General features: G+C 41.5%; 1 protein-coding gene across 1 annotated transcript in view; it reads right to left on the bottom strand.

The window, feature by feature from the left end:
- Positions 1–13,731, bottom strand: part of PLCH2 (phospholipase C eta 2) — a 57,798-nt gene extending 44,067 nt beyond the window's left edge. Inside the window, exons 1-2 of the mRNA XM_082069901.1 lie at positions 13,557–13,731; positions 5,399–5,872 (exon numbers count right to left, since the gene is read on the bottom strand). Of these exons, the coding sequence (XP_081926027.1) occupies positions 5,399–5,507 (109 nt within the window). The 5' untranslated portion in view covers positions 5,508–5,872; positions 13,557–13,731. The remainder of the gene's footprint in view (positions 1–5,398; positions 5,873–13,556) is intronic.
- Between the last annotated feature and the right edge of the window lie 401 nt (positions 13,732–14,132).

Below are 14,132 nucleotides of genomic sequence, written 5' to 3'. Positions count from 1 at the left end.
TAGGATGTAAAAACAGTCAGCATTTTCCCTCCGTCTCGCTCCCTCTTCTGCAAGTGCCTCTTGCTGTTCGCGTGAGCAGGCAGTTTAAATTTCATCCTGTTTATCAGCTCAGTCACCGAGGAATCACTGATGGTACAAGCTTCTTTACTGTACACAACACCCAAAGAAGCGGGGGAGAGAAAAGAGGTAGGGTTTTATCTAAACTACTTTTTGCTGGAACAATTAACTCTTAATTGACTGACACCTCCTCCTTGGTACCTCTAGTGTCAGTTGACACTGAAACATCCATTCCTCTAAGGCAACAGGGAATTCTTCGTGACAGCTGTTTAATGCTCATGCTCCTTTTTCTAACATTTCCTTGGCTTTTCTCTTCCATTGCTTAACAAGAACCTACAGACAGACACCTCCACAGCCCTGATTTCTTACAACCATATGAGGTGTCACTTTTCAATTATGCCAGAGTGAATAAGGCTCACAAATCCCATTAACTTTTTCAGTTTACTGTTATCCCCAGTCACTCACGGCTTCTAAAACTTCTATGGATCTCTAACAGAGATTTATTCTCCACCAACTAATGCTTCCTGCTTCTTCAGGCAGAGTATTTTAAACCTCTAACTCTGATCATCCAAAAAGAACAGAACAATCATTTGCAAAGAAAACAAATTTACCTTCATCCCTAAACACTTAAGTTTTCAAGGTAGCTGAACAGAATCACGTTTGTTCCTTTGCTGTGAATTTACAGTCATGTAAGACAGGACGATTTTGCTCCACTTTTCTCAATCAGCTGTTCTAATGAAGAAACACCATTTTGGTAACACCACCCCATAGTCAGTTCAGTATGACCAACCAGGACTGCAAAGGTTTTCACAAGTTTAGTGTTCTCCTGGGAGTACTATATGCTGGGTAAATATTTGCATCTCTTAAGAAAGCATTTAGCTTTTTAATCCCAGCCCACAGTAAAACCTCTCCAATGCAAATTTTCACCTGCAGCTGCATGAGAAAAACGAGTCAGAAGAACTAGATTTTCCTAACTAACCATTTTCCTCTGAAGGGCAGCATCTTGAATTAAGCACAAACCAACCTTTCCCCCCCCACCTTCAAACAGTACTTTGTTGTCCACCTATTCCTTATTTCTGCTGCTACCTTGTAGGAATGAAACCTGTTCTGCAATCATGGATCTGGATGTTAGTGCTTCTAACAAATGGCTATTTTGAACTTTAATTAAGCTCCATTTCTTGAAGTTTAAGCTTGGATGGCAGCACAGCCTTCTGACATGTCAGCCACTCCTCCCAGCTTGGTGTCATCAGCAAACTTGCTGATAGTCACTCTATTCCCTCATCCTAATCATTGATGAATATATTGAATAATACCGGCCCCAGCACTGCCCCCTGAGGCTCTGCACTGGATCCAGGCCTCAACTGGACTCCGCCCCATTGACCACGACTCTCTGGCTTCTTCCCTTCAGTCGGTTCACAGCCACCTCACTCCCCGCTCATCCAACCCGCACTCCCTCAGTTCAGCTGTGAGGATGCTGTGGGAGACTGTGTCAAATGCCTCACTCAAGTCAAGGGAGATCACGTCCACCGCTCTGCCATCATCCATCCACCTTGTTATGTCCTCATAGAAGTCAATGAAGTTGGTCAAGCACGACTTCCCCTTGGTGAAGCCATGTTGACTGCCCCTAATGACCCTCTTATCCTTGATATGCCTTGAGATGGCACCAAGGAGAAGTCGTTCCATCAGTTTCCCAGGGATGGAGGTGAGGCTGACTGGTCTATAGTTACCCGGGTCCTCCTTCCTGCCCTTTTTGAAGACTGGAGTGACATTTGCTTTCCTCCAGTCCCCAGGCACCTCTCCCATTTCCCAAGACTTGGCTGGTTCTGAGGCAGCATAAAACTTTCCAAACCTGCATTCGACAAGGATGAAGGGAATGTTTGAGGGCTGTGTAAATATGAGCACACACGCAGTGCAGTCTGCTGTGATTTCTCTCTTTCATAGGACGCCTGACTAGTACTGGTCATACATGGTATTGACCCATCATGTTTTTGTCACCGTACTGTTCACAAGAACTGTCTAATAACCATGGTCATATATAAAAATATAACTTCTTGTTCCAAAGCCTCCTCTCCTTTTTAGTTCTGTTTGTGCTCATGATGCCAGCTTTGCATTCGTGCATTTGTCCAGCAGATGGCAACAGCGATACAGACAGACTATTGTATTAGCACATTCTTATCCTGCCCTCTGGAATGTGTGTGCAAACAGCACTATTTATTCTGCCTGAAGTGTCCCATTTCCCACTATATACTACTAGAATCTTGACAGGCAGCAACAGATATACAAGAGAAAGAGCACTTCTGAATGCCTCAATGTTCACGCCCCTTCCGCAAATGAAGTCGATAGTGTTAATTATTAATACTGTTAATACAGTGTGTCTTTTCAGATTTGAATCAGACTGCATCAACAAAAACCAAACCCAAACCAGCATCCATTCTCCAGTCATTCAACAATACATGCAGAACTAGCAGAACCACAATATCAGTTCACATTTCATCTTCAACTGATGGGCAGTTTCACAGCAATCTAGCACTAATTCAGGTCACTTTCAGACAGCTGATGCCAATTCATATAATAGCAGTTGTATGTCTGTTCTTCAGATAAAATATCACGAAATGGTTTGGGTTGGAAGGGACATTGGGAGCCCATCCAGTGCCCCGTGCCGCACAGGGCTCTGCTCATGCAGACCGGCAGTGTCAGACCCATGTGCTCAAGGCCATCTCAAGTACTTCTCCAGCCTAATCTGATGGACCCGGTATCTAAGCAAACAGGATTTTGCATGTCTGTGCACAACACTCTTTCATCAGATTACAAGGAAAAAGTGAGCCCATACATGCCAGAACATATTTGAAAAATAGAGGATTACCAAATTTGCCATATACCTCCTTGATTTTGGACTTTCCCAATGCTGCTGTAATAAGGTTGAATCACATTATACAGCAAAATTATGTAAAAGTTAATTGCATTCCACTCAGATTTCCTTTTTACATAGCAATCTTGTTCCTCATCCACGTACAGCCTACACAGAAAAGCGGAGTTCTTATTCCAGAAAAAGCAACAGCTCTTGAAAACCGTCTCAACTGATGAAACAATGGGACCAAACAATCAATTGAGGATTTATTTAACTGCATGGATTTATTCCAACTAATGATTTAACTCTCTAGCTCCATCCATCCTTAAAGATTCTTGCAGATACATTCACCCAAATGAGAAAGCTGAAGTGTTACATTTGACAGCACAGGTTACTCAAGAAAACAGCTCAGCAGTATTACGATCACTTCTGTGTAGGTCACTTAGCGTTTATTACAATAAAAAGGCAAAATAAGATAAGAGCTGTTACTGCACTCCACAGCATTTAAACTGACTCACACAAAGAGTTAAGGAGGGAATTTAAGAACAAACTCAAGTGGGTGTTGTGCACAAGTGTGCAAAGGGATTCCTGAGCGGCAGAGCAGCTTTTGTTCAGGTTCAGACCCACTCGCACTGGAATGCTGCAAGTGCTGCCCAGGCACAACCAAGACTTTCTCTCCCTCCAGCTATTTCTGCCATTTCTTTGCACTTCGTCCTACCTACGCCCACTGACTGAGCTTTATGGATAGAAGTATATAATAGACAATTCTTGTTCAGAAGGCAACAAATTAAGATGCATCCTACAGATAAAAAGTTTCCTGAAAGCCAGTTTATATGATATAGCAATAATTGGAACATATTATCTTACTTCTGTAGTGTCAGGAAACACACAAATGATGTAACACACCTATTAATATTTCACCTCTAAACTTCTGCACTATTCTTTTTCAAACCTCTTGCAAACCAATTTATGAGAAAGAGCTAGAAAAAATTAATCATTGTTGGGGCAGTCTGCAGGTGAGAGGTAGGAAGCAGTTTCTGTAAATATTTATCCTTTTCTATTGGCACACCATAACAGTGTTGGGGCAAACTTCCTCAGAGTCCTCTGTTGAATACATGAAGTTCTGATTAAAATCTTGGGCTAAATCAACCAGCTCCTCCTCTTTCAGATCTCTCCTGTAGCACACACTCATCTGCTGCAGACATCAGTTACACAATTCCTCCTACCCAATCTCCAGTCAACACCTGATATGCAAAATCCTATCTGTCATCTCCAGAGCTTCCTAAGAGAAGAGCTGATTTTCCTCTGTGCAAGCTGTCAACGCTCAAAAAAAAGAAAACCAGCTAACAATGGTTATTCTTTGAGCTCGGTATCTCTCAGCTCAATTCAGACAACATCATGGCACAGAGCCACAACCCGAGGCACTATAAATCCTGCTCTTCTCAGCTTCAAGACAGATTTTCCAGAAGCACTTGAAAGAATCAAGGAAAAAAGTTGCAATCAGTTTTGACAGTCTCATCCTATGATACTAATGTACATTTTTAAAGTATGTGGCCCCAAAATGTTTTGCTTTGAGAAAGCATCTATTTATTTCTGTAAAGGCACCAGTGTTATGATTCTTTGTTAGCAGATCATGGAGGCTATGCACATCACCCGTGGTTTCAAAAGCAGATAGGCATGTACCTCCAAATATGCTTACTCATCTTTGAAGACATCTTAAACTTCACGTACTTAACAAACCAACAAGTGAAACATTCCCTGCCATGAGACAGTTGAAGATCAGAAGGGATTTTATGGGAAAGGTACATACCCCAGTTACGCCACAACTCAGACAGTGATTCAGAGCCAGTTTGTTACAGACGTAAACTTGTGCTGTTTGAAGGTCTGGTAAATAAGAGCACTCTTATGATGTCCTTCCAACCTGTGAGTTTTGCCATGTCCCCATTTTTTTGCTACACCATTATTATCTATAGCCACAAAAGGCACATTAGGTGAGGGTACTATTTGTATTTTTCCTTAACCTGGGAGTAGAAGTCAGTTTCCCCAGTGCAAAAATACTCCAGTCATTTAATTCAAGTATCAGTGTCACCAGTTACATGAAAATTCAATGCCTATATGAGGTTTTTACAGTCTCACAGAGGCCACCAACGACTGGAACAGTTCAAACACAGGTCAGAGTACTGACACCGTTTGCCCGTTTTGGTGTTGTGGGTTTTTTTTGGTGTGTGTTTTTTGTTGTTGCTTTGGGGTTTTGGTTTGTTGTTGTTTTCCTCCTTGTTTTTTATTTTAAATAAACTTCACCCACACTCTAGTCATCATACCAACTACACAGAAAAAAAGGACTGAGGAATATACAAGCACAATTCCCTCAAACAAATGTAAGGAACACCAGAGGCACCATACGAAATCTCAATAAATAAAAGTAAGATGGGACCAAAAAAAGTCTTTTCAATACCAAGCTATCAGATTAAAGGACAGTAACCTTTCACTTACCTACTGTGATGATGTTTGCAGAGAGGAAATGGAAGCTGTTTCCATCGTGGAGCATGAGTTCTCTTTGTGTCAAATCCCCTGCTAGAGATTTTGGAGATGTCAGAGCCATTTCAGGCTTTCAGAGCAGCCTAGCAACCGTGCTCGCTCCAAGTCAAACACAGTGTTTCAAAGATATCTGTAGAAAGGTTCAGACGAGTACTAGAACTGAGAAAAATCAAGAATTTCAGGATGTTGCTGGCTTACTCCAGAAGTCACAGCAAGTGCCTTCTCTGGAATTCCACATTCAGGAGACTGTCCTGGTTTAATCCTGCTGACACATATTCCATGCATCGAAGAACAGAATTTATAGTATCCATGCAGAGAAAGAACTACTGCTGAGCTCAGTCGTGATAGAACATGTGATGGTCCTTCCCAGGAGCAAAATAGTTACAAGTATTCAGCGCATCTTCCCAGGGCCTCTTGCATGTTGCAAACCTAGAGAAGACCATTTTTTATAAACAATGGAAATCGCTTTAACTTTTCGTTATACAATATTCACTACAGGAACATAGCTAGATGACATATAGGAACACAGGTAGATGACATACAATGGACTAAGCTCGCAGTTGCTTACACCCAGATAGCTCCTCATACAACAGAAGGCACTGACTCGTCTTTCCTTCACCCCAGTATTTTCTGTCATCATAGAAAAATATGCTTTTGCCAGCAGCAGCTTCTCCAGAAACCAAACTGCTCGTGCTGGGTTTAATTCCTACATATATATATACACACACTTGATATACACACATATGATATATACACATATGCTTACCTCGATCATTTTATATAATAAGGGAACATATCAGCTATATTCCCAAAGGACAGCTTTGAGAACTAGCTGCTGTGATGTTGGCTTGTCCAGTCAGTTCTGTGTCCTGCCCTTTAAAGTTCTTTTCTCCTCTTATAGGCCATCAACTGTCTCCATACTGTATCTCTTCCTCATTGCCTGGCACCCTCCTTCCCTTTCCTCACATCTCCTGCCCACTCGCTAAAGATGACTCACCTTGCCAAAACTTTCTGACAGATACCTTCCTCAGAGAAATAAGGTAGAAGAGAAAACTGGGATCCTACCTTGTGCTGGTAACTGACTCCATGGGAGTCTCCTTCAGTTTGTAATTACAAGTTGAGCTCTGAAACGCTGCCCTAACATGTTTTGTTGTGAAAGCACAGATCCAGTTTGACATTATTTTAAAAGAGAGAGGGCAGTGAGGCATCACTAATTATTTACAGGAAGTAGAAATAGAGGGGAAGTTGAGACATTCGTAGCAAAAAATGACTAAGAGATGTCCCTGTTACAGCATCTGCCACTTTGAAGTTGTACGTCTCTTCTTGGTTTTGGTCCCTCTTTGGGAAGCCATTTCCTCTCTACGACTATCTTTTCACCAAGCTTCACCTTCTCTATTCTCTACCTTGTCAAAATCTCCTCTGTTGAGAGGGAGCTTGTCAGTCAATGAAGTAATACCCATACATAGAGCCACATGTACAGCAACTTCATGTACGGGACAGTAGCACCAGACAATATTAATCCTGTGGAAATTTAGTATCATTAAAATCACTTGTTTCTACATTTAAACAGGCCATATCTCAATGGGTATCCTGTGGCCCTGAAATAATTTTTTGCATATCAGTGAGCAAAATTCATTTGGCAAAGAATACGTTTATTACAAAGCACATCTAGAAACACCAAAACTATGAACTTCGGACAGATTCAAATCAACTATGTCCACTGAAAAAGCCAAAACCACACTCAACAGCAATTCTGGAGCTACTCCATTGCATACTCCGGGCAAGTACTTCTACATTTGACAGGCACTGCCTTGCAGCAGGTGAGTTATCTGTCTGCTTTGGTCATCTGGGCAACCTCTCCTCCTAACCACAATTTTATAGCCACTAGCCACAAAGTGCCATTTCTGGTACACGCACATTAAGTGTTTATTCCCCAGATTAATCCAGGAAGCCACAGCTCATAGGACAGATGAAACGGTTTTAACATTGAGACAAGATCTATCCATTTCCTTTTCAGAAAGTTGAACTGGTTGGTAGTTATTTTGCCAGACTCTCTCACCTCTTTGCTTTAGGGGTTTTTTGAGAGGTCATTTCCTTTGTAGAAAGTTCAATCACCGTGACTCATTATATACCAAATAACACATCCATGTGAGGAAGACTTAATGGGCACAGATGTTCATGCTGGTACATACTGGCATAATTTCAGTGGAAGCAGATGAGCTGCAATACTTCACATTGTATGAGGATGTGGCTCACTGAATATTTTCCTGTCTTGAGTCATGTTGAATTCTCATTCTTTATTCTTTTTTTCTGATCTGAAATTGAAGATATTGTGACTCAGCCGACCTCTAAATGTCTTCTGTTTTAACGTCAAATATATTCTTCCTTCACTCAGTCCCACCTCTTAGAGGTTCTGTACAGGTCCTCAGACTTCTCTCTCTTCCCCTCCCTTCTCTCCAGCATCCCTGTGAGGTTCCATATTCCCTTAAAAACCAGGACTTAAAACCTTAGAGACAGGACAGATATCACCTACAGACAAAAAATCTTCATGTACCATTAACAATCCTTCAGCAATTCTTATATCACTGTCATATTTAAAGTTTAACCCAAAAAGACCTGCTTTTGTGTTCAGCGGGGTATCATATAGCACCCTCCAGAACTCAGACAAGCTCTGATATCCTTCCAGAACAGATAGGCTGATACTGTGGACGAAACATAAAAACAGCAAGTCATCACTTAAACCTGAATAGTTTGATCAGGAAGCAGATCAATAAGATATTTAATATTATATTAATATTAAAGCATTTGAATTTGAGACTTGGGGTTTGCTTTTAAACTCTACTGCGGTTCAGTACCACATGCTGTTCATTTTAAAGAATGCAACTCCATTCACCGGGCAATTCCATTTGAGATAACTTGCACGCCTGGGCATGTTCCCTCACATCCAAAGCAACTGGAAAATGAGAGAAGTCTGCTGCAGTGCTATGGAACAGGGGGTAAGCCCACACCTTAGGGTGTGATACAACATTCTTTTTCCCAGGGGACAGAGCACTCGCAGAAGACACTGGCATGCGATACAGAGTTCTATGGCAAACGATTCAGTTAAAAAATAAGGGAGAGCACAGGAAAGTCACTGAAGAAAAGAGGGCATCAGAATATCTGTCTGGCAGCCTGATGTTCACTTTACACCCAGAAGGCAGTCATCCCACTTAAAAGGAACACTTAACATTTGTCAGCTTTTCTTCACCTGCCGCTTACAGCCTGAACTAGCGCTGCACACGCAGGAGCCCTGCATTTCTGCTGAATGATGTAACTGAATTTTCCTTATGCAAGTAAGGAGACTTCTTATTTAATACAAACAATTTATTTCAGGCTTATATTGTCCACGACACTTTAGCCTTTACTTTACAAAACAAAACTTGAAAGTTGCTACTATTTCTACAGACGGGGATAGACTTGTTTGTTATCCCCTTTCCTATTTCTCCAGAGTTGTCAAAAACTCTCTCAGTTTCATAATCATAAGGTGGTGCTAGCCAGTTCCCAGACCTACCTGGAATGACAATGGGAACACAGCACACAGCAGCCTCTTGCTTCTTAAGAACATTTGCATTTCTTCTAAGCAAGAGTGAATTGGAAACTTTTAGTGGAAGAGCAAAGGGAACTAATTAAGCAAGGCTCTAGATCTCACCCAATAGCTTGGCTCAGAAGCACTTCGAAAGTTTCATACTATAGACCATGAAAAACCAAAAGCCTCAGAGAAGGCACAGGGAGAGGAGGATCTTGTTCGGAGGCAGACGGGAAGTGGCTGCTGGAAAACCTTCCACCGCACATGGGAATTTGTGAGTCATACTGGAGAGAAGACGCAGATTGTGGGCTCTGATACCATTCGTAATCAAGAAATCTATAACACCAATAACATTAATTCTCTCAATTCTGTTAGTAGTCTTGGTCACTCTACACCAACCTTATTCCAGCCATCTTACAAAAGAGGCTGTATTTTTTTTTCCAAACATCCAAACTAATTTCTTAAATTAATGAAACTCCTTCCCCATTAGCAGGAAGGGGCCTGGGAAGCACCCAATCCATCCTCATTTTGTCCGAAAGCAGGGACAGACACAAACACTAAGTCATGGACTTGCTACATGGCAGCAAGTCTCTAGGGTCTAATCCAATAAATGTCGAAGTGCAGCCCTGCTTTGGTCTCCACCTTACCATGGACTTTAGTCCTGTGTTAGTCAATAAATAACATTACTTCAGTAACCTCATCTCGTTCAGAATCTGTGTAAACTCACAGGATGGGAAGACATGGGATGGGTCACTTTATACAGTAGGAGCCAAAAACAACTCTTAAGTTACTTAACAAAAGGTGATCCAAACCCAAAATCATAGACTGCAATCTCACTACCCAAGGCGTATAGCACCAAATCCACTAAGTGGTTTTTAAGTGTGAACAAAAACCACACACACCCTCCGGCCCCCCAGTCCCCACAAAGGCCAGCTCTAGGCAGGCATTGTGATAACTGGTAAACTCTGTCTTTACCAAAGACTCGCCCCAAAGCCAGGGGAGTTTGTGCAAGTCCTTCTGGCCACTTCAGCCCTCTGACAACCTGTCCCCAGCGTTGCTTACAGCCAGCCACCTCCGTACAATCCAATGTGGTCATATCCTCGACACAGCAAATCAGGTAGAATATATTGCATTCTATTCTTGCAGCACATAAGCCATATCAGCACACAGACACCCCAAAGGTCTTCGGCTTTCACTGTTTCTTCTGCAGGCTAAATAGCTGCTGCTGGGCACCCCAATAGCACGCCTCCATTCTTTCCTCAGGCTCCATTCCTCTCTCTCTTTTTTTTTTTTCCTCAGGTAAAGATAACAGAATTACATGTTTTCAGTTAAAGACAGAAAAAACTTAGAGAAAATATGTTCCAGCATCTAAGGGCACTAGGAAATCTGGAAGGACAGGCTGGGAGGGGGGCTTGCTGAAGGGGAGAAGAGGCACAGAGGAGTTTCTTTTAAGTTACTTTATAGTAACAAGTCCTGCAAGGAGAGATACAAAAAGACATCCTCTTAACATGAGATTCAACAGAAAAAGTGGTATCACAAGTTTCTATGTAATGGCCGTTGGCAAACAAGACCTGGAGGGGATGGGAACTACATCGTTTTTGCAGCACTTTCACTCTCCCAGGAATGTTAACATGTAAAGCTCCTTCACCTTCCCACCTGATTTCCCTTTTAATTTCTGAGGCAATTCAGAGCTCCCTGACAACTATGAAGATGTCAGAAGATTCTCCAGGAGCCATTCCTTAATTAAAGGGAAACAAGCGTGACTGTGACATGCAATAAAGAAATGCAGGGCCAGATGACAATCACATACACAAAAGCAACCTCTCAAGTTGTGTGCTGTATTTCTGACTCAAATGGATCTCAAAAAGTCACTCAGCTAATGCTTCCCAGTCCACGGACATACAGCAAGTACACTTCTAAAATTATTTCAGTGCTTAATCTAACATTTACCTCATGCTTGCTTGAAATCCAACCTCAGATAGATCAAACAGTGAGCTCTTTAACAAATGAGAGCCAAAGGCCTGCAGGATAGCTTCAAGCAGCTAGAGGTTTAGCAGCAAAATCCTGACATTGTTAAGCCATTATGCCTCCTGCAGAATAACAGAAACCAAGATTCTCAAAATGCCAAAGCATCAGACCTGCTCATTTTGATGTCTTCACTCAGAATTTCTCTCAATAATGCAGAGCCTTACACACAGTCTGCCAGACAGTAACGTAGAGCAAAACAACAGGAAGGGAAGTCAGAGCTTCGCCTAAGCATGAGTGAAGATTTGTCACAGCCTGCAGCTTTACAGGTGCCTGTTCGATGACTTTACTGGGTATTGGCGTGTGCTGAAGCCAATTAAAGTCTATTGTGGGAAGAAGCGGGTCATTTTATACAAAGCTAATGCAGAACTGAGATCTTGGTGCATGACAAATGTATTGCAGTAAATTCAGACGAGCCTTCGTAACTGAGACACTGTCTTAACCAAAAAATTCTTCAGCCTCATCCTATTACCCACTCATATTTATTTATACAGTCATTTTCTCAGCTCCAAACAAATTAACAGGACTAACAAGAAAAAAGTCCAGTGATATTCACAAATAAGGTGGCTCCTTTGAATTATACTTAGGAACTGAGTGCTCTGTACATTTTATTTTAAAACCAAAGTAGAGTTATAGTGTTCTGAAACTGTGAATACAGAACTTTAAAAGAACCATATACTCTGTATATTTTATTCCTAACTAAGATTAAAGATTCTTTTACAAAAATAATTTCAACCTTTCACCTCTACAGCTTTTTACAACATGCGAATGTTATCAACAAGCCCTCACAGCGTGAAGAACTTCCTGCAACAACATTCACACAGATGCACTCAGCCAATTTCGGATAAGTATGGAGTAGCTTTTAATTCAGCATAAATTACAGAACAAAAACCAACCAAAAGGAATGACTCAAAAATTTTGCAGTGGCCCTAGAAGACTCATGGTTCTTAAGATGAGAATCTCAGGGAGTTGCAAGGACAATCAGAGAAAACAATTCACTTTCCAAGACTAACATAAGGATTAGACAAACTAACAAAAAATTCTCAGATTAAAATTCCTCTGTCTTTAGACAGGAAGCCACACCTTAGGCAGGTGATGGGAATGATAGATGCTTTGGGCTGAGGATCAGCACTCAATACATTCCAGGAGCTTATCTTTCCAGCATAGTCAGTAAATACAAGAATCAGCAACCCCCTAGTGTTTCAAGATTCAGTTATACAGGCTTATATTATACAAGCATGTATGACAGAAGTAGACCCGGTAAAATATTTTGCTTATTATATAAAAAAGTCCACTGCTACCTGGTGTGCCATGTCAAATTTACCTATCCTCTGTCATGGTCTCTAGTCCATGTTTAATCACCCCCGGTGCCCAGCAGCAGACAAGCTAAAACAAGGCGCCCAGCTACTGAAGATACTGAAGAGCTCAGAGACAAGTTAGCATTAATTCATCTGTACTGAGGTCATTGGTAACTACGACACCATGCAATCCTGCCCGCACTTGATAACCACAGCATTTCATCAGCAGGCACCGACCTTCCCTCACAACCCTCTGTCCTTCATTTGGACTAAACAATTCCTTCATGCCTTATCTTACCAGGCAAAAAGAATTCTCCCAGCCAAAGTTTTCCAGCCCCCTCAGTAAGAACACAAAAATCTCTCTTAACAGACAAAACTTTGACCACTTTCTTTTGAATAATAAGGAAACAACTTAACTTGGAGCTAGATTCTGAAGATGGCATTAATTTCTTATTTGAAACTTGCCACAGTCAGCAGTGAATCTTATGGTACTTCTCTCTTTTTAGTTTTTTTAACAGTTGAACCTACCTCTACCTTGAAATAAAACATGATTCTAGACATTATGACCCCTAGGACCTGGGGTATGTTTAAGACCACCTACACCTAAACTCTGGAGCTTGAGGCATTTGATGCATAACCAGTACTAGCAATTTGGCCATCCTTACTATTTGCCGTATCTCCACAATCCTAACTCACATTTTCACACCAGCAAAGAACTGAAAATTCCTTTTCCACAGCCCAAAACAGTGACCAAAACAGCCAAACAATACCCTTTCAAAGGGTCATGTGCGTCTTTCCTTTCATGTTAACGCTTACCAACTGTTCAGTCACACAATCGGGCAGGTTATATTACATAACTGATACTTTATTTAAATATCTAAAGCTTATTTTACATTCAACTTCTCTTACACAAGTCGTTTTTAGTTTTGGCTTAGTGTACCTGTGAGAGCTCAAGGCTCAGGTTATCATTTCAGAATGAATGCACTAGTCTCTTGTGTTGAAGAGAGCAGTTGTCCAGTTAGAAAAGTCTAAACTTAAATGCAGAAATGCAAAAGTAATAGCAAACTGTTGCAGTCATAAAGCCATATATACTCCTCCAGCAGCATATTATAAAATTTGTTGCTAACTTCTAAGAGTGAGCGAAAGTGTTAAAAGTACGCCAGAATGATCCCTGGAAGAGAAAGTAGCAAATTAAAATAAAACCAAGCAGAAAAACACCACACACCTTTGTCTCTTCTCTCTGGACAGTGCAGACAAGTTGTCTGAGCTTCTTTGCACGGCGCATCAGAACTTTCATAAGCGTGACAAAAAGAGGAGGGGAGGGAACCCCAAAGTCTGAGAGCGAAGGCTCCACCCTTCCCTTTTACATGTTAAGGGCTCTCAGCTCCCAGATCACAAAGCAGCTTTTACAGTCCTTATTCAAACAGTTCAGCTCCAGGGTAACAAGTTCAAAGTGGGAGGAGGCAAAAGGAATCAGAGGGTGGTAACAATCCCGAACAGACACTTCGCTCCTTTTACATCTGCAGAACCTGTTCTTCAGGTTGGAAACTGAAACATCTGCCTGTTGCTGTGCTTGAAAGCTGCACTCCAAACCTCTTCTATACTAACAGGTCTGCAGAGGTAAAATCATATTTAATAATGCCCAGACAAGCAACTCGTGAGAGGAAAAGTTAATCATTACTGTGCACCAAGTTTGTTTTTCATTTTGGACTTCCTTGTGTTCACGTCAGCAAAGCAACCCATTCCCTTATCAGGTGTGTTGTAAAGAAAAAGTGGGGAAGCAAGCAATGGAAATAAAGTC

The sequence above is a fragment of the Streptopelia decaocto genome, assembly GCF_964273445.1.
Source record: "Streptopelia decaocto genome assembly, chromosome: 20".
In the NCBI taxonomy this organism is placed as follows: domain Eukaryota; kingdom Metazoa; phylum Chordata; class Aves; order Columbiformes; family Columbidae; genus Streptopelia; species Streptopelia decaocto.
This window is presented reverse-complemented; position numbering and strand designations above follow the sequence as displayed.